General features: G+C 45.2%; 1 protein-coding gene across 6 annotated transcripts in view; it reads right to left on the bottom strand.

The window, feature by feature from the left end:
• The window catches only part of LOC124038092 (LIM domain-binding protein 1-like), a 41,865-nt gene that overhangs the window by 17,440 nt on the left and 3,032 nt on the right, over positions 1–21,393 (bottom strand). For 5 of the 6 annotated variants that reach the window (XM_046353541.1, XM_046353543.1, XM_046353542.1 and 2 more), the window contains exon 2: positions 18,999–19,081. In XM_046353541.1, the coding sequence (XP_046209497.1) occupies positions 18,999–19,026 (28 nt within the window). In that variant the 5' untranslated portion in view covers positions 19,027–19,081. Of the gene's footprint in view, positions 1–5,330; positions 5,735–18,998; positions 19,082–21,393 lie in introns of those variants that run through there. The other variant, XM_046353544.1, reaches the window with a different exon arrangement.

The raw sequence follows: 21,393 nt of genomic DNA, 5'->3' as shown, positions 1-21,393 counted from the left end.
CAAGGCACTTCATGATGACAGAAGTGAGTGCTACAAGGCGATAGTCATTTAGTCATTTAGTTCAGTTATCTTAGCCATCTTGGGAACAGGAACAATGGTGGCCATCTTGAAGCATGTGGGGACAGCAGACTGGGATAGGAAAAGATTGAATATGTCCATAAACACACCAGCCAGCTGGTCTGCGCATGCTCTGAGGACGCAGCTTGAGATGCCATCTAGGCCGGCAACCTTTACATGTCTTACTCACGTCGGACACGGAGGAGAGCCCACAGACCTTCGTAGGGGGCCGCGTCACTGGCACTGTATTATCCTCAAAGCGGGCAAAGAACAAGTTTAGTTTGTTTGGAGGCAAGACAAGCTTCCTGCCATCCAGGACCTATATAATAGGCGATGTCAGAGGAAAGCACAAACAATCGTCAGACGCTAGTCACCCAAATCAAGACTTTCCTCTAATACCGCACAGCAAGCTGTACCGGAGCTCCAAGTCTAGGACCAAAAGGATTCTTAATAACAGCTTTTCCCCCAAGCCATAAGACTGCTGAACAAATCATCAATAGCCACTGAACTTGACCCCCTCACTACGCCCTCTCAGGCCCACCCATGGCTGTGCCCCTGCCCAGTCACGTGAAATCCATAGATTAGGGCCTACTGAATTCATTTCAATTTACCAATTTCCTTATATGAACTGAAACTCAGTAAAATCATTGAAATTGTCACATGTTGTGTTTATATTTTTGTTCAGGGTATATTGTAGCCTAGACTCTACTTTACATTACAGCCTGAAAACAATGACCAGTAGAAACTGCAGTCAGTTTCATTATTCTTAGCAATGACTTCAAATCAAATCAAAGTTTGTCACGTGCGCCAAATACAACAGGTGTAGTAGACCTTAGTGAAATGCTTACTTACAGGCTCTAACCAATAGTGCAAAAAGGGTATTAAGTGAACAACAGGTAGGTAAAAAAAAAAAAAGACTGGCTATATACAGTAACGAGGCTATAAAAGTAGCGAGGCTACATACAGACACCGGTTAGTCAGGCTGATTGAGGTAGTATGTACATGTAGATATGGTTAAAGTGATTATGAATATATGATGAACAGAGAGTAGCAGTAGCGTAAAAGAGGGGTTGGGGTGGGACACAATGCTGATAGCCAGGTTAGCCAATATGCGGGAGCACTGGTTGGTCGTCCCAATTGAGGTAGTATGTACAGGAGGAGTGTATAGTTAGTGACTTTGCATATGATAAACAAAGAGTAGCAGCAGCTTAAAAAGAGGGGTTGCGGGTGGGGGGCTCACAATGGATAGACCGGTGTAGCCATTTGATTGATTACCCGTTCAGGAGTCTTATGGCTTGGGGGTAAAAACTGTTGAGAAGCCTTTTTGTCCTAGACTTGGCACCCCGGTACAGCTTGCCATGCGGTAGGCGAGAGAACATTCTGACTGGGGTGGCTGGGGTCTTTGACAATTTTTAGGGCCTTCCTCTGACACCGCCTGGTGTAGAGGTGCTGGATGTCAGGCAGCGTTGCCCCAGTGATGTACTGGGCCGTACGCACTACCCTCTGTAGTGCCTTGCGGACAGAGGCCGAGCAATTGTCGTACCAGGCAGTGGATGAAACCAGTCAGGATGCTCTCGATGTTGCAGCTGTAGAACCTTTTGAGAATCTCAGGACCCATGCCAAATCTTTTGAGTTTCCTGAGGGGGAAATAGGCTTTGTCGTACCCTCTTCACGACCGTCTTGGTGTGTTTGTGGACCATTCTAGTTTGTTGTTGATGTGGACACCAAGTGTTAGGAAAATCATGATTAAATGACTGAACAAATCATTTTAAATGGAACTGTAACTAAGTAAACTTATACTCTGTTTTACTATATCTGATTAACAATATGAGTTCATAAGGGATTGTGTGACACGGACAAGGAGTAATTAAAGTTAATGAACACCATTTCAACTAGGCAGAAACTAATGGGTTGTGGATTAAGTTAACAGATAAGGTAGTTAACCTATGGTTGAACTGACGAAACTTAGCTCTGGGGTGTTTAGATAACCTAGGAATGCACTCACTGTCTTTTCTGTGAATTAGAACTGTCAGCTTAGTGGTGATCGATAATGTTGAGGGGTCAAAAGTTAATTCAGTTGTGTTGTGTGTCCTGCGTATGTGCTAGGGGGGTCAGACTGAACCTTTAAAGTTCCCTTTGACCCGGTCTGGAGGAGGATATTCATTTTAGGAGCAATGAAATGACATCATGTTATTGTATATAAACTGTTGCTCGTGGTAACGAGCTCTGAGAATAAATTATGTTACCTATTATTGATAAGACTGGTCTCTGTCTATTTTATGCAAACAAGAATCTTAAATTCTCATGAAATAGATTAAGGGAATTCAATTAATGAAAACACATTGGTATATTTAAATTGCAGTAACACCAAGGAACTTTAAGCTCTCGACCTGCTCCACTACAGCCCCGTGGATAAGAATGGGGGCGTGCTCGGTCCTCCTTTTCCTGTAGCCCACAATCATCTCCTTAGTCTTGATCACGTTGAGGGATAGGTTGTTATTCTGGCACCACACAGCCAGGTCTCGGACCTCCTCCCTATAGGCTGTCTCGTCGTTGAGCAGGCCTACCACTGTTGGGGTCGTCTGCAAACTTAATGATGGTGTTGTAGTTGTGCCTGGCCATGAGGTCATGGGTGAACAGGGAGTACAGGAGGGTAATGAGCACACACCCCTGGGGAGCTCCAGCGTTGAGGATCAGCGTGGCAGATGTATTAGCTAGGTTGCCACTTGTTGTTCGCCTATTAACATTGAACTTCAGGTCAAGAAAATAAATAGCTAGCCAGCTACTCAACCCTGTTGCACAAAGCTAATGTTATAAGCAGCCAGCTGGCTTCATCTGGCTAGTGAGGCTCGACCGGACCGGATTATGTGTTGGGGTGCTAGTCACAATAAGGATTAGGCACAATAGTGGAATTTGCGGATTGCCTTCAAATTAAAAGTATGTCATTGACAGCAATGCAAATTAATACAAATAGTAGAATTGTGCCATACTTTTATTTTGAAGGCTAACCGCAAAGTGCACTATTGTAGCTTATTTTATAAATTAGGGTTATTTTAGATGACACCAAGCTACATACAGTTGAATTCAGAAGTTTACATACACTTTAGCCAAATACATTTAAACTCAGTTGTTCACAATTCCTGACATTTAATCCTCATAAATAATCCCTAGTAAACAATACAGCCTGGATTCAAACCAGGGACTGTAGTGGTGCCTCTTGCGCTGAGATGCAGTGCTTTAGACTGCTGCATCCGTGTGTGTTAACTATTTAACTGTACTAGAATTCTTAAAAGATTATCGTTGTTGGGTTTTTTTGGCAAGGAAAATATCAGATATCGGCCAAAAATGTCATATCGGTGCATCACTCCTAACAATACATGCAAATCCCCCAAAAAGTAAGAAAGGAACTAAGAAATATCAAAATATTAGAAAGAGCAATGTCAGAGTCCGGAGAATATATGTATACGATGGTGTATATACACATTATGGACAGTACATGAATAGAAAAGGTGTACAGCAGTGGTTATATGGGATGAGCCTCGACTAGAAAACAGTAAGTACGCAATTCATTGTAAGGTTGTATTCGGCACATGTGACAAGTAAAATTTGATTTGATTATATACGTATTAGGTGTGTAAAACGCTCTCTCATATGGCCCATATATAGAAGGGGTGACAGACCTCTCCCCTCTTTTCCAGATGATAGCCTGTGTGTGTGTGTTGACCCTACTACAGAAACTGATCTACGGTCTGCTTTGAATGTTCTCTTCAATGGGATTTGGGGAGGATAAACTGATCCTATATCTGTTACGTTGGGCCTACATGACAATTTCCCTAGCCCTACAGATATGATTGGAGATGGTGGATTAACACTCCCCTGGTGCTTTTCCACTGAGATTTAACCCCACACTAGTGGGTTGTCAGTGTTTCTTAAATGAAAGCTCAAGTGTAATTATGTTTCCATCAGGAGTGTGACACTACATACTTTTTGTTCTGTAAGGTGTTCAAGTTAACATGTAGCCATTGTTATGTAAATGCGTGCTAAAAAGCAACGTGACCCAGAACCTGGACTTGGCCCCAAGTCATCCCTAAAGCCAACACCTCATTCGGCCGCCTTTCGTTCCAGTACTCTGCAGCCTGTGACTGGAACGAATTGCAAAAATCACTTAAGTTGGAGACTTTTATCTCCCTCACCAACTTCAAACATCAGCTATCTGAGCAGCTAACCGATCGCTGCAGCTGTACATAGTCTATTGGTAAATAGCCCACCCATTTTCACCTACCTCATCCCCACAGTTTTTATTTATTTACTTTTCTGCTCCTTTGTACACCAATATCTCTACCTGTACATGATCATATGATCATTTATCACTCCAGTGTTAATCTGCAAAATTGTAATTATTCGCCTACCTCCTCCTCATGCCCTTTGCACACATTGTATATAGACTCCCCTTTTTTTCTACTGACTGACTATTGACTTGTTAATTGTTTACTCCATGTGTAACTGTGTTGTCTGTTCACACTGCTATGCTTTATCTTGGCCAGGTCGCAGTTGCAAATGAGAACTTGTTCTCAACTAGCCTACCTGGTTAAATAAAGGTGAAATAGAAAAAATAAAAAAATAAAAAGGAAGGTCCGCCGGAGCCATGCATGGCCCAGTGAGACACAGGTGACGGCCCGCGTAGAGATCAAAACAGAGAAGTCTGAGCCTTTTGGGTAAATAAAACCTCATTGGAAATCCACCATCCATGTTTGCTATGGAATACGGGGTCACACTACAGAATATTAAACCACCATGGTTAGAACCATAATTGAATCCCCTAAAATCGTCCATTGATTTGAGGTGTAAAAAATAAACAGAAATGCAGCATAATTATATCGTTAGCATTAAAGACAATGGAAGTCACAGAGCTGAGAACCTATAGCAGCCAACTACATGGTGAATTCCTCATTCATTGTCTTGATTAATATTAAGAATGAGATCAGCTGAACAAAAGGTTTGACTGATGCTGATGACAAGTTAGCTAAAACAGCAGCAAGATTGTCTTGACCAGTGTGGCAGTGATGAGCTAACTGGCGTTAGACAATGCTAAACTAGCTAGTGTGGCAGTGAATAGCTAACTGGGGTTAGCCAATTCTAAACAAGCTAGCTATAACGTTAGTTAGCTGCACGGACCACACTTGAAATGTGCCTTATAAGAAAATGTCTACTTAGACTGTAACAAGGAAAGTTAGTAACTAGTCTCGTAAATTGATAACTTTTATCCACCATACCTGCACAGAATGATTCACCGAAACGCGGTGTTTTTTCCAACAGTAAAAGCACTGCTCGGTGTTAGCAGGCTAGCTTGGATGCTAGCCGTCCCAATTTGGAGCACCTTCAGCGTAGTCGTTATTTCCGTTTTCCTCTCCAAAACAAAACGAAAAGCAAAACAAAAGTAAAAGCGAGGGAGTACGTCCTCGTTCTCGTTATTTTTGCAATTACAAAGTCGCGTTTTTTTTTAAGCAACCCAGATGTTGAAAAGTGGGGATCTAGCCAGCTAGAGACGGAGCCAAACCCTTTGTTCCTAACCAGACGCGAACAATGGCCCCCGTCTCTGCTCTTACGTCTCTCCTCCCTGCTTGCGTAAACATTCCCTCTGCAGAATGGGCACCCCCAATCGTGTTTAATCGAAACGTAATCTGCCTTTACAACACCCTCCCTCCTATTCACAAACTAATAGCTATGTAGTAAAGCTCTAAACATTTGCTATGAATTGTGGGTGTATTAAAATAAATAATACAGTCAGTATCTAGCTAGCCTTTTTAAAACAATCACATTCACTGCCTCTCATTCAGTCAGTACTAGCTTACAAAATTAATGCAGAGAAAAAGTTTGACTCTAGCACCTTATCACACACTGACTGATCAAAGAAGTTCAGCTCCTAAATATGCATCTAATAAATTGGGTAATTGGTCAATATTGGTGATACCTTTAGGACAAAACCTGGCAACAGCTCAAGGCACACAAAGTAGTATTCCTACACTAGAGGCCCGACACGACAGCTCTGAGTGATGAGCTGATAACACCTCAGATAGCTCTGGAGGTCAAACCAAATATAATCCAATTTTATTTGTCACATGTGCCGTGTGGACGTTACAGTGAAATTCCTACTTACCAGCCCTTAACAAACAATGCAGTTTTAAGAAAGAGAGTAGCAGCAGCATAAAAAGAGGGTTTGGGAGGTGGGGGAAACATAAATAGTATGGGTAGCTATTTGATTTGCTGTTCAGGAGTCTTATGGCATGGGGTAGAAGCTGTTTAGAAGCCTCTTGGACCTAGACTTGGTGCTCCGGTACCGCTTGCCGTGCGGTAGCAGAGAACAGTCTCTGACCAGGGTGGCTGGAGTCTTTGACCATTTTTAGGGCTTTTCTCTGACACCGCCTGGTATAGAGGTCCAGGATGGCAGAAAGCTTGAACCCGGTGATCTACTGGGCCGTACGCACTACCCTCTGTAGTGCCTTGCGGTCAGAGGCTGAACGGTTGCCATACCAGGCAGTGATGCAACCCTTCAGGATGGTCTCGATGGTGCAGCTGTAAAATCATTTGAAGATCTGAGGACCCATGCCAAATCTTTTGAGTCTCCTGAGGGGGAATAGGTTTTGTCGTACCCTCTTCACAACTGTCTTGGTGTGCTTGGACCAGGTTAGTTTGTTGGTGATGTGAACACCAAGGAACTTGAAGCTCCACTACAGCCCGTCGATGAGAATTGGTGTGTGCTCGGACCTCCTTTTCCTATAGTCCACAATCATCTCCTTTGTCTTGATCACGTTGAGGGAGAGGTTGTTGTCCTTGCACCACAAGGTCAGGTCTCTGATCTCCTCGCTATAGGCTGTCTCATTGTCTTCGGTGATCAGGCCTGCCACCGTTGTGTCATCAGCAAACTTAATGATTGTGTTGGAGTCGTGCATATGGCCGTGCAGTCATGAGTGAACAGGGAGTAAAGGAAGGGACTGAGAACGCATAACGCATCCCTGAGGGGCCCCCGTATTGAGGATGTGTTGTTACCTACCCTCATCACCTGGGGGGCGCCGTCTGGAAGTCCCAGGGTCCTTAGCTTAGTGATGAGCTTTGAGGGCACTATGGTGTTGAACTCTGAGCTGGAGTCAAATGAATAGCATTCTCACATAGGTTTTCCTTTTGTCCAGGTGTGAAAGGACAGTGTGGAGTGCAATAGAGATGACATCATCTGTGGATCTGTGGGCAGAATGCAAATTGGGGTGGGTCTAGTGTTTGTGGGATAATGGAGTTGATGTGAGCCATGACTAGCCTTTCAAAGCATTTCATGGCTGCACACGTGAGTGTTGCGGGCCAGAAGTCATTTAGGCAGGTTACCTTAGTGTTCTTGGGCACAGGGACAATGGTGGTCTGCTTGAAACATGTTGGTATTACGGACTCATACATGGAAAGCTTGAAAATGACAGTGAAGACACTTGCCAGTTGGTCAGCGCATGCTCAGTGTACACATCCTGGCAATGTCATGCAGGTGAAAGAGGACCCAAAAGCGACTTAACAGAAACAGAGTTTATTTAAGTCCAAACAGGGAATAACAGAAATCCTCTAGACTTGTAGAGGGGAAATAACTGGAGAAGCGGCCACAGACTGCAGGTCGCTTCGGGTAGGCGCAGGCCGTAGTCGACAGAGACACCTGCTCACACGCAGCATCTGATGAAGGCAAAAAAACACGACAGGACAGGGCGATACACAATCACAGCAAAAACACGACAGGACAGGGCGAAACGCAATCACAGCATGGTGAATACAATACAAGGAACCGACGGGACAGGAACGGATCACAAAGGAATAAATAGGGACTCTAATCAGGGGAAAGGATCGGGAACAGGTGTGGGAAGACTAAATGATGATTAGGGGAATAGGAACAGCTGGGAGCAGGAACGGAACGATAGAGAGAAGAGAGAGCGAGAGAGTGAGAGAGGGAGGGGGAGAGAGAGGGATAGAAGGAGGGAAAGAACCAAATAAGACCAGCAGAGGGAAACGAATAGCATGGGGAGCACAGGGACAAGACATGATAATAAATGACAAACATGACAGTACCCCCACTCACCGAGCGCCTCCTGGCGCACTCGAGGAGGAATCCTGGCGGCAACGGAGGAAATCATCGATGAGTGAACGGTCCAGCACGTCCCGAGACGGAACCCAACTCCTCTCCTCAGGACCGTAACCCTCCCAATCCACTAGGTATTGGTGACCCCGTCCCCGAGAACGCATGTCCATGATCTTATGTACCTTGTAAATAGGTGCGCTCTCGACAAGGACGGGAGGGGGAGGGAAGACGAACGGGGTGCGAAGAAAGGGCTTAACACAGGAGACATGGAAGACAGGATGGACGCGACGAAGATGTCGCGGAAGAAGCAGTCGCACAGCGACAGGATTGACGACCTGGGAGACACGGAACGGACCAATGAACCGCGGAGTCAACTTACGAGAAGCTGTCGTAAGAGGAAGGTTGCGAGTGGAAAGCCACACTCTCTGGCCGCAACAATACCTTGGACTCTTAATCCTGCGTTTATTGGCGGCTCTCACCGTCTGTGCCCTGTAACGGCAAAGTGCAGACCTCACCCTCCTCCAGGTGCGCTCACAACGTTGGACAAACGCTTGAGCGGAGGGAACGCTGGACTCGGCAAGCTGGGATGAGAACAGAGGAGGCTGGTAACCCAGACTACTCTGAAACGGAGATAACCCGGTAGCAGACGAAGGAAGCGAATTGTGAGCGTATTCTGCCCAGGGAGCTGTTCTGCCCAAGACGCAGGGTTTCTGAAAGAAAGGCTGCGTAGTATGCGACCAATCGTCTGATTGGCCCTCTCTGCTTGACCGTTAGACTGGGGATGAAACCCGGAAGAGAGACTGACGGACGCACCAATCAAACGACAGAACTCCCTCCAAAACTGTGACGTGAATTGCGGGCCTCTGTCTGAAACGGCGTCTAACGGGAGGCCATGAATTCTGAATACATTCTCAATAATGATTTGTGCCGTCTCCTTAGCGGAAGGAAGTTTAGCGAGGGGAATGAAATGTGCCGCCTTAGAGAACCTATCGACAACCGTCAGAATCACAGTCTTCCCCGCAGACAAAGGCAGACCGGTAATGAAGTCTAAGGCAATGTGAGACCATGGTCGAGAAGGAATGGGGAGCGGTCTGAGACGACCGGCAGGAGGAGAGTTACCCGACTTAGTCTGCGCGCAGTCCGAACAAGCAGCCACGAAACGGCGCGTGTCACGCTCCTGAGTCGGCCACCAAAAGCGCTGGCGAATAGACGCAAGAGTGCCTCGAACACCGGGATGACCAGCTAACTTGGCAGAGTGAGCCCACTGAAGAACAGCCAGACGAGTGGAAACAGGAACGAAAAGGAGGTTACTAGGACAAGCGCGCGGCGACGCAGTGTGCGTGAGTGCTTGCTTAACCTGTCTTTCAATTCCCCAGACTGTGAACCCGACAACACGCCCATAAGGAAGAATCCCCTCGGGATCGGTAGAAGCCACAGAAGAACTAAACAGACGGGATAAGGCATCAGGCTTGGTGTTCTTGCTACCCGGACGGTAAGAAATCACAAACTCGAAACGAGCGAAAAACAACGCCCAACGAGCTTGACGGGCATTAAGTCGTTTGGCAGAACGGATGTACTCAAGGTTCTTATGGTCTGTCCAAACGACAAAAGGAACGGTCGCCCCTCCAACCACTGTCGCCATTCGCCTAGGGCTAAGCGGATGGCGAGCAGTTCACGGTTACCCACATCATAGTTGCGCTCAGATGGCGACAGGCGATGAGAAAAATAAGCGCAAGGATGAACCTTATCGTCAGACTGGAAGCGCTGGGATAGAATGGCTCCCACGCCTACCTCTGAAGCGTCAACCTCGACAATGAATTGTCTAGTGACGTCAGGAGTAACGAGGATAGGAGCGGACGTAAACGTTCTTTTAGAAGATCAAAAGCTCCCTGGGCGGAACCGGACCACTTAAAACACGTCTTGACAGAAGTAAGAGCTGTGAGAGGGGCAGCAACTTGACCGAAATTACGAATGAAACGCCGATAGAAATTAGCGAAACCTAAAAAGCGCTGCAACTCGACACGTGACCTTGGAACGGGCCAATCACTGACAGCTTGGACCTTAGCGGAATCCATCTGAATGCCTTCAGCGGAAATAACGGAACCGAGAAAAGTAACGGAGGAGACATGAAAAGAGCACTTCTCAGCCTTCACGTAGAGACAATTCTCTAAAAGGCGCTGTAGAACACGTCGAACGTGCTGAACATGAATCTCGAGTGACGGAGAAAAAATCAGGATATCGTCAAGATAGACAAAAACAAAAATGTTCAGCATGTCTCTCAGAACATCATTAACTAATGCCTGAAAAACAGCTGGCGCATTGGCGAGACCGAACGGCAGAACCCGGTACTCAAAATGCCCTAACGGAGTGTTAAACGCCGTTTTCCACTCGTCCCCCTCTCTGATGCGCACGAGATGGTAAGCGTTACGAAGGTCCAACTTAGTAAAGCACCTGGCTCCCTGCAGAATCTCGAAGGCTGATGACATAAGGGGAAGCGGATAACGATTCTTAACCGTTATGTCATTCAGCCCTCGATAATCCACGCAGGGCGCAGAGTACCGTCCTTCTTCTTAACAAAAAGAACCCCGCCCCGGCCGGAGAAGAAGAAGGCACTATGGTACCGGCGTCAAGAGACACAGACAAATAATCCTCGAGAGCCTTACGTTCGGGAGCCGACAGAGAGTATAGTCTACCTCGAGGAGGAGTGGTCCCCGGAAGGAGATCAATACTACAATCATACGACCGGTGAGGAGGAAGGGAGTTGGCTCGGGACCGACTGAAGACCGTGCGCAGATCATGATATTCCTCCGGCACTCCTGTCAAATCGCCAGGTTCCTCCTGAGAAGTAGGGACAGAAGAAACGGGAGGGATGGCAGACATTAAACACTTCACATGACAAGAAACGTTCCAGGATAGGATAGAATTACTAGACCAATTAATAGAAGGATTATGACATACTAGCCAGGGATGACCCAAAACAACAGGTGTAAACGGTGAACGGAAAATCAAAAAAGAAATAGTCTCACTGTGGTTACCAGATACTGTGAGGGTTAAAGGTAGTGTCTCAAATCTGATACTGGGAAGATGACTACCATCTAAGGCGAACATGGGCGTAGGCTTATCTAACTCTCTGAAAGGAATGTCATGTTTCCGAACCCATGCTTCGTCCATGAAACAACCCTCAGCCCCAGAGTCTATCAAGGCACTACATGTAGCACCCGAACCGGTCCAGCGTAGGTGGACCGACAAAGTAGTACAGGACCTTGATGGAGAGACTTGAGTAGTTGCGCTCACCTGTAGCCCTCCGCTTACAGATGAGCTCTGGCTTTTACTGGACATGAATTAACAAAATGTCCAGCAACTCCGCAATAGAGGCACAGGCGGTTGGTGATCCTCCGTTCCCTCTCCTTATTCGAGATGCGAATCCCTCCCAGCTGCATGGGCTCAGTCTCAAAGCCAGAGGAGGGAGATGGTTGCGATGCGGAGCAGGGAAACACCGTTGATGCGAGCTCTCTTCCACGAGCCCGGTGACGAAGATCTACCCGTCGTTCTATGCGGATGGCGAGAGCAATCAAAGAGTCCACATCTGAAGGAACCTCCCGGGAGAGAATCTCATCCTTAACCACTGCGTGGAGTCCCTCCAGAAAACGAGCGAGCAGCGCCGGCTCGTTCCACTCACTAGAGGCAGCAAGAGTGCGAAACTCAATGGAATAATCCGTTATGGACCGTTCACCTTGGCATAAGGAAGCCAGGGCCCTAGAAGCCTCCCCACCAAAAACTGAACGGTCAAAAACCCGAATCATCTCCTCTTTAAAGTTCTGGAATTTGTTAGAGCAATCAGCCCTTGCCTCCCAGATAGCTGTGCCCCATTCTCGAGCCCGGCCAGCAAGGAGTGAAATGACGTAAGCAACCCGAGCTCTCTCTCTAGAGTATGTGTTGGGTTGGAGAGAGAACACAATCTCACACTGCGTGAGAAAGGAGCGGCACTCAGTGGGCTGCCCGGAGTAGCAAGGTGGGTTATTAACCCTAGGTTCTGGAGGCTCGGCAGGCCAGGAAGTAACAGGTGGCACGAGACGTAGACTCTGGAACTGTCCAGAGAGGTCGGAAACCTGAGCGGCCAGGTTCTCCACGGCATGGCGAGCAGCGGACAATTCCTGCTCGTGTCTGCCGAGCATGGCTCCTTGGATCTCGACGGCAGTGTAACGAGCGTCTGAAGTCGCTGGGTCCATTCCTTGGTCGGTTCCTTCTGTCGTGCAGGTGAAAGAGGACCCAAAAGCGACTTAACAGAAACAGAGTTTATTTAAGTCCAAACAGGGAATAACAGAAATCCTCTAGACTTGTAGAGGGGAAATAACTGGAGAAGCGGCCACAGACTGCAGGTCGCTTCGGGTAGGCGCAGGCCGTAGTCGACAGAGACACCTGCTCACACGCAGCATCTGATGAAGGCAAAAAAACACGACAGGACAGGGCGATACACAATCACAGCAAAAACACGACAGGACAGGGCGAAACGCAATCACAGCATGGTGAATACAATACAAGGAACCGACGGGACAGGAACGGATCACAAAGGAATAAATAGGGACTCTAATCAGGGGAAAGGATCGGGAACAGGTGTGGGAAGACTAAATGATGATTAGGGGAATAGGAACAGCTGGGAGCAGGAACGGAACGATAGAGAGAAGAGAGAGCGAGAGAGTGAGAGAGGGAGGGGGAGAGAGAGGGATAGAAGGAGGGAAAGAACCAAATAAGACCAGCAGAGGGAAACGAATAGCATGGGGAGCACAGGGACAAGACATGATAATAAATGACAAACATGACAGGCAATCCATCTGGCTCTGTGCCTTGTGAATGTTGACCTGTTTAAGGTCTTACTCACATCGGCTGTGTAATGCGTGATCACAGTCGTCTGGAACACCTGGTGCTCTCATGCATGTTTCAGTGTTACTTGCTTCGAAGCGAGCATAGAAGTAATTTAGCTCATCTGGTAGGCTTGTGTCACTGGGCAGCTCTAAGGGTGTGCTTCCCTTTATAGTCCTTAAAATAGTTTGCAAGCCCTGCCATATCCGACGAGTGTCGGAACCGGTGTAGTACGATTCGATCTTAGTCCTGTATTGACGCTTTGCCTGTTTGATGGTTCGTCAGAGGTTATAGCTGGATTTCTTATGACCTTCCTGATTAGAGTCCCGCTCCTTGAAAGCGGGAGATCTACCCTTTAGCTCAGTGCAAATGTTGCCTGTAATCCATGTCTTCTGGTTGGGGTATGTACGTACAGTCACTGTGGGGACGACGTCCTCAATGCACTTATTGATAAAGCCAGTGACTGATGTAGTTTACTCCTCAATGCCATTGGAAGAACATATTCCAGTCTGTGCTAGCAAAACAGTCCTGTAGTTTAGCATCTGCTTCATCTGAAAACTATTTTTGACTGAATCACTGGTGCTTCCTTCTTTAATTTTTGCTTGTAAGCAGGAATCAGGAGTATATAATAATGGTCAGATTTGCCAAATGGAGGGTGAGGGAGAGCTTGTACGCGTCTCTGTGTGTGGAGTAAAGGTGGTCTAGAATTTAACATGCTGATAGAAATTAGGTAAACCTGATTTAAGTTTCCCTGCATTAACGTCCCCGGCCCCTAGGAGCGCCGCCTCTGGATGAGCGTTTTCCTGTTTGCTTATGGCGGTATGCAGCTCATTGTGTGCGGTTTTAGTGCCATCATCGGTCTGTGGTGGTATGTATGGTGAGAAGGCAACAACTGTTGGCGCAATTATTAGAAAATGCAAGAAGTTCAAGATGACGGTCAATCACCCTCAGGTTGGGGCTCCATGCAAGATCTCACCTCGTGGGGCATCAATGGTCATGAAGAAGGTGAGGGATCAGCCCAGAACTACACGGCAGGACCTGGTCAATGACCTTAAGAGAGCTGGGACCACAGTCTCAAAGAAAACCATTAGTAACACACTATGCCGTCATGGATTAAAATGCTGCAGCGCAAGCAAGTTCCCCCTGCTCAAGCCAGTGCATGTTCAGGCCCGTCTGAAGTTTTCCAATGACCATCTGGATGATCCAGAGGAGGAATGGGAGAAGGTTGTGTGGTCTGATGAGACAAAAATAGAGCTTTTTGGTCTAAACTCCACTCGCCGTGTTTGGAGAAAGAAGAAGGATGAGTACAACCCCAAGAACACCATCCCAACCGTGAAGCATGGAGGTGGAAACATCATTCTTTGGGGATGCTTTTCTGCAAAAGGGACAGGACGACTGCACCGTTTTGAGGGGAGGATGGATGGGGTCATCATCACGAGATCTCTTCCCTCAGTAAGAGCATTGAAGATGGGTCGTGGCTGGGTCTTCCAGCATGACAACGACCCAAAACACACAGCCAGGGCAACTAAGGAGTGGCTCCGTAATAAGCATCTCAAGGTCCTGGAGTGGCCTAACCAGTCTCCAGACCTGAACCCAATACAACATCTTTGGAGGGAGCTGAAAGTCCGTATTGCCCAGCGACAGCCCCGAAACCTGAAGGATCTGGAGAAGGTCTGTATGGAGGAGTGGGCAGTGTGTGCAAACCTGGTCAAGAAGTACAGGAAACGTATGATCTCTGTAATTGCAAACAAGGTTTCTGTACCAAATATTAAGTTCAGCTTTTCTGATGTATCAAATACTTATGTCATGCAATAAAATGCAAATGAATTACTTAAAAATCATACAATGTGATTTTCTGGATTTTTGTTTTAGATTCCGTCTCTCACAGTTGAAGTGTACCTATGAAAAAATTACAGACCTCTACATGCTTTGTAAGTAGAAAAACCTGCAAAATCGGCAGTGTATCAAATACTTGTTCTCCCCACTGTACTTAGGCCCCCACCCCATGTCTTATCAGAGGCTGCTGTTCTATCCTTCCGCTAGAGTGTATAACCTGCCAGCTGTATGTTCTTAATGTCGACATTCAGCCACAACTCGGTGAAACATAAGATATTACAGTTTTTACTGTCCCATTGGTAGGACATACGTGCTTTCAGTTCGTCCCATTTTTTCCCCAGCGATTGAACGTTAGCTAGCAGGACTGAAGGCAAAGGCAGATTAGCCACTTGTCACCTGTTCTTTACAAGGCACCCTGATCCCTGCGAAATCTCAGTTTCCTTCTCCAGCGAATGACGGAGATCTGGGACTGGTCAGCTGTCTGTAGTATATCCCTCCCGTCCGACTCATTGAAGAAAAACTCTTTGTCTAATCTGAGGTGAGTAATCCCAGTTCTGATGTCCAGAAGCTCTTTTCGATCATAAGAGATGGTAGCAGCAACATTATGTATAAAACAAGTTACAAACAATGGGAAAAAACTAACAAAATAGAATGGTTGGATAAGAGCCGATAAGACGGCAACCATCCCCTCCGGTGCCATCTTTGAGTTACTTATGAACAGAGTTGGAAATGTCATACTTGAGTAAAAGTAAAGATACCTTAATATAAAATGACTCAAGTAAAAGTGACCCAGTAAAATATTACTTGAGTAAAAGTCTGAAAGTATCTGATTTTAAATGTACTTTAAGTACAGTGGTGGAACATTTTCATACTTGAGTAAAAATACAAAGTAAAAGTAAATGCTATACATCAAATTCCTTATATTTAGTAAACCAGATGGCACAATTTCCTTTTTTATAACTTTTTTTGACAGCCAGGGGCACACTCCCAACACTTAGACATAATTTACAAAGGAAGAATTGATGTATCGTGAGTCCACCAGATGTGAGGCAGTAGGGATGACCAGGGACGTTCTCTTGATGAGTGTGTGAATTGGAAATTTTTCCTGTACTGCAAAGTATTCAAATTGTAACTAGTACTTTTGGGTGTCAGGCAAAATATATGTAAAAAGTACATCATTTTCTTTAGGAATGTTGTGAAGTAAAAGTAAAAGTTGTCAAAAATATAAATACTGAAGTAAAGTACAGATACCCCAAAAAACGACTTAAGTAATCATATTTTAAAGTACTACTTAAGTACTTTATACCACTGCTTATGAATGAGCGTGGCTCACTTCATCACTACACTACGAGCTCCTGACCTGGAGCGCACCCCATCACAATTATGTTGTCAGAGACAGAGGTGATATATGGATTTACTGGCAGTGGAGTCATACACAGAACAAAGCCATGGGAGACACTATGTGGCAAACATTCCCTAGGAAAAAAAGAAAGTTAGGAGGGATGGAAGGTGGGAATAAAGGAAGGGGAATGTAAAGGGCATAAGAAAGTTGCATTTTGTATAATGGAAACAGGAATGAGAATTCAACTACTAGCCTAATTCCAGGCCTGATTTATGTCCCCTGTGAGAGGTATGTGCTCAGTCACGCCTAACTAACTGTTGCCTTCTGTAGAGGGAGAGATTGAGAGAGATAAAGAGAGATTGAGAGAAAGAAAGAAAGAACGAGAGATGGAGAAGGAGAGTGTGAGGGAAAAAAAGAGGGCAAGAGAGGAGATTTGTGAAACAGCATCCCCCCTCTAATAAACCAGCTGAAAAACAGCTTGTCCTTTCTTTTGACCGTGGAGCCGAATAAGATTTTATTTTTTAAATGAACCTTTATTTAACTAGGCAAGTCAGTTAAGAACAAATTCTTATTTACAATGACTGCCTACCCCGGCCAAACCTGGGCGACGCTGGGCCAATTGTGCATCCAATCACAGCCGGATATGACACATCCTGGATTCGAACCAGGGACTGTAGTGATGCCTCTTGTACTGAGATGCAGTGCCTTCGACTGCTGCACCACTCAGGAGCCCAAAATAACTGACAGTGCGATATGTTATTGGTGGATAAAAGCCCACAGGAAAACAGATCTAGTCTCAGCAGCACGATGCTGGGAAGCAGAATACTGTAGACATATGAACTCACACGCATACACAGCTGCACTACGGTGGGGCTACTGCTATCAGGCTCAATAGAGACAGCAATGTGTGTGTGGGTGTGTGTGTTCCTGTGTGGGTGTGTGTGTATGCCTGCGTGTGTGCTGTGTGTCCGTGAGAGTTCTTGGAAACAGCGGTACAATGTGCTTGTATGCCAGAACAGCCCGTTAAAGCCAGTAATCCCTATGCACTCCACTGTGCCATTGTGTTTCCTGTACAATAGACACATTATCTATAGGGGGCACTATACACAAACATTTTAGAAATCATGACAAGTAGGAAACATGATTTGGTCCCCTCTTGTGATCCTCCTGAATACCTCCAAACTTCACTCTGCTCCATCAAACCATCTGTGTCAAATCAGAATGCTTTACATAATTTAGTTTTATTCGACTGGAATACTGATCGAATTTACATCCTTGAACGTGGCAGGTAGCCTAGCAGTTAACAGTGTTGTAACCAGTAACTGAAAGGTCGCTGGTTCAAATGCCCAAGACGAAAAGGGGAAAATCTATTAATGTGCCCTTGAGCAAGGCACTTAACCCTAATTGATGCTGGAAGTTGCTCTGGATAAGAGCATCTGAATGATTGTAATGTAAAATGTAATGCCCCATGGGGAATTCATATTGAAACTCAGACGGTCCCGGTTCTAACACAGACAGACCTCATTCAAAAGAGGGCTCACAATAGTCTCATTAACAAACCATACCACTCAAACCCTGCACTCTCAGTGTTTCCTGTAAAAGGTTAGGCAGAGCTGATGATGGACTCTGTTGTGTGCTTCACTGGCCAACAGGCTTTCATCTACACAGATCTGGGTCATGCTCATTAATAGGGCACACAATGGAAAATGTTTTGTAATGGCAATCGGAAATTAGCATTTGTTTTTAAGATGAGTATTTGTTAATGTTACGTTCAGGTAGTCTCTGTTTCAGTCGAATTTCTTCCATTTGGTGACTATTGATCATGACCCTGCTGTAAGATAGCAAATTGTCCCCGCCAATGGATGTGTTGATTTGACAGGCAGGAGTGTTTGAGCATATTCCATTAGGCAATTAATGAACATTGAATTAAGAAGATTTTGTTCCTGATGGGACTGACATTGACTCTCCAACCCTGGTAGGCCTCATGCTTGTTCTGAATAGAGTGATTCAGACTTGGACATACTTGAATTTGCACAGGAAACTGACCAGAATAAGATACTGATACAGATAAGAGATTGAGGCAAACTGTACAAAATGTCAGACTGACCGTTTCACTCAACAAATAAAGCCCATATGTACACACTCTCTCTCTCTCTCTCTCTCTCTCTCTCTCTCTCTCTCTCTCTCTCTCTCTCTCTCTCTCTCTCTCTCTCTCTCTCTCTCTCTCTCTCTCTCTCTCTCTCTCTCTCTCTCTCTCTCTCTCACGCGCACAGTGACATCTTGTGACAATCAGAGGTAAAGAATAGAGACAAAGGCTATTGATGAAGATATCGATCAAGCTCAGACTAAGTTACAGTTAGTAACCACTTAGTAAGCAACAAATAGACGAAGCTTCCAGAGAGAGAGTGACAATCAAATGTGCGTGCATGCGCACAAACACATACTCACACAAACCAGACACACCTCCATAAGGAACAATGTTGTTCTGAGGGCACAGGAGCATTCCACTGAGCCAAACTTGTCCGAGCAAGAAAACTTTGTGTCATTCAACATGGGGGGAAAATGTATCAGTGTATGTAGGAGATGTGTGCTAGTAATAGCTAGTGAGCACTAGTAGCCGTTGTGCAGTCTTGCTGAGAAATAAAGTACACTGAATATTGAGTGAGGAACACACTGTAAACCAGTTGCTGGACTTGACCTTTACAGCAGAAAAGGCACACGAGAGAGAGACAGAAGACAGAGAGAGCAATGGAGAGTGAGAGAGCAGAGAGACAGAGAGCAAGAAATGGTGAGACTTACCAGGGCAAGCGCAGCCTCCAACAGACATCTTCTCACATGTTGTAGGTCTCTGCTCTGCTGGAAACAGCCGCCTCCAGTCCTCCCTCCGTATGCAAGGATACACATGCAGAGAGAGAGCAAGAAGCAGAGGAAAGTGAGAAAAAGGGGATAGAAGAACAGGACATATAATGAGAAGTACAACAGGATCGGAGCTCTCTCTTTCTAGCTCTATTTAACAATCAGGAAGTAGGAAATATAGTACTCTGGTTGGTTTATTAATATGCTAATTGCAATCCTCATGGGCAGAGATAAATATGAGAGGGGGGAGACACACACAAACCATAGCTCTCTTGAAATCGCTTAATTGTGGCAAAGATATCAGTAATTATGCGTATACAGGGCAACAGATATGCTTGCACGGGGCAACAGAGGGGGAAATCTTCTGTTTTTCAAAACGTATGATGTGCAGAGGCTATGCTTTGCAAACATTGAACGGCCATTGCCTGCTCTGGTATGTAATTGGTGATCTAAATGTCAGTGCCGATTGGTGCCGTTTAAGAGGAGGGTGGATGATAATTTTTTGAGCATGGCATTATTTCTAATAAAGTATATTGGATGACTGTCATTCATATTCCATTCACTCAGCTCAACGTAACATTGATAGGTTTAGGCTACTACATGATACTCTAATTCTCCCCGTACCCATCATGAGATTGCTACAACCTAGCCTATGAATGAAAGTTTACAACATAGGTGCACAGGTCGAGATAATGTTTTGCAATCAAGGTGACAGACAGTGACACATTCAATACAGCCTTGCACACGCTTGCCTGCATCAATTCAACAGAATTGGCAGAATGAATACACCCCAGATCACGTGCAAACACAGTTTACTTTTATAGTAGCCACATAAAACATCATGCTCACTTCACTCATTGTATATATAATTCCTTCTCGCAACTATCTACTCACTCTCCTCCTCTCACCTTTTCCCTTCGCATGTGGACTTCAGTGCACAACACATTAGCTGTCTGTGACCAGGTAAAAAAACTTTCCAAGGCAAACCTTAAAATTATGACCGCCAACACACAGCCTACATCATTGTCACCATATTAGCCAATGTCATAGTCAACATAGCTACTAGAACTAACGCATTAGTAAACCTGCTACAATCATGCGTTTTGTGAGTTTAGATTGTTAAAGTACACTGAATTCCAGAGAGAGAGTGCTGCCTACCTACAAACTTGAAATCATTGGCCACTTTAATAAATGGATCACTAGTCACTTTAATAATGCAACTTTACTCATGTTTACGTATTTTGTATTACTCATATCATATATATACAGTTAAAGTCGGACGTTTACATACACTTAGGTTGGAGTCATTAAAACTTGTTTTTCAACCAATCCACAAATTTCTTGTTAACAAACTATAGTTTTGGCAAGTCGGTTAGGACATCTACTTTGTGCATGACACAAGTCGTTTTTCCAACAATAATTTACAGACAGATTATTTTACTTTACTGTAAAATTGTAGAACTTATTTCACTGTAAAATTGTAGACCTCGACGAGTCTGGTTCATCCTTGGGAGCAATTTCCAAACGCATGAAGGTACCACGTTCATCTGTACAAACAATAGCACGCAAGTATAAACACCATGGGACCATGCAGACATCATACCGCTCAGGAAGGAGATGCCTTCTGTCTCCTACAGATGAACATACTTTGCAAAAAGTTGCAATCAATCCCAGAACAACAGCAAAATGACCTTATGAAGATGCTGAAGGAAACAGGTACAAAAGTATCTATACCACAGTAAAACAAGTCCTATATCGACATAACCTGAAAGGCCGCTCAGAAAGGAAGAAGCCACTTTTTGAAGAAATGTTCTCTGGTCTGATGAAACAAAAATAGAACTGTTTGCCCATAACAACCATCGTTATGTTTGGAGGAAAAAGGGGGAGGCATGCAAGCCGAAGAACACCATTCCAACCGTGAATCACAGGGGTGGCAGCATCATGTTGTGGGGGTGCTTTGCTGCAGGAGGGGCTGGTGCACTTCACAAAATAGATGGCATCATGAGACAGGAAAATTATGTGGATATATTGAACCAACATCTCAAGACATCAGTCAGGAAGTTAAAGCTTGGTCGCAAATGGGTCTTCCAAGCATACTTCCAAAGTTGTGATAAAATGGCTTAAGGACAACAAAGTCAAAGTATAGATAATGTGTGGGCAGAACTGAAAAAGTGTATGCGAGCAAGGAGGCCTACAATCCTGACTCAGTTACACCAGCTCTGTCAGGAGGAATGAGCTCAAATTCACCCAACTTATTGTGGGAAGCTTGTGGAAGGCTACCCGAAACGTTTGACCCAAGTTAAACAATTTAATGGCAATGCTACCAAATACTAATTGA

This window comes from Oncorhynchus gorbuscha, linkage group LG06, assembly GCF_021184085.1.
Source record: "Oncorhynchus gorbuscha isolate QuinsamMale2020 ecotype Even-year linkage group LG06, OgorEven_v1.0, whole genome shotgun sequence".
Lineage (NCBI taxonomy): Eukaryota > Metazoa > Chordata > Actinopteri > Salmoniformes > Salmonidae > Oncorhynchus > Oncorhynchus gorbuscha.
Note: the sequence above shows the minus strand (reverse complement) of the source record. Positions and strands in the feature narration are given on the sequence as shown.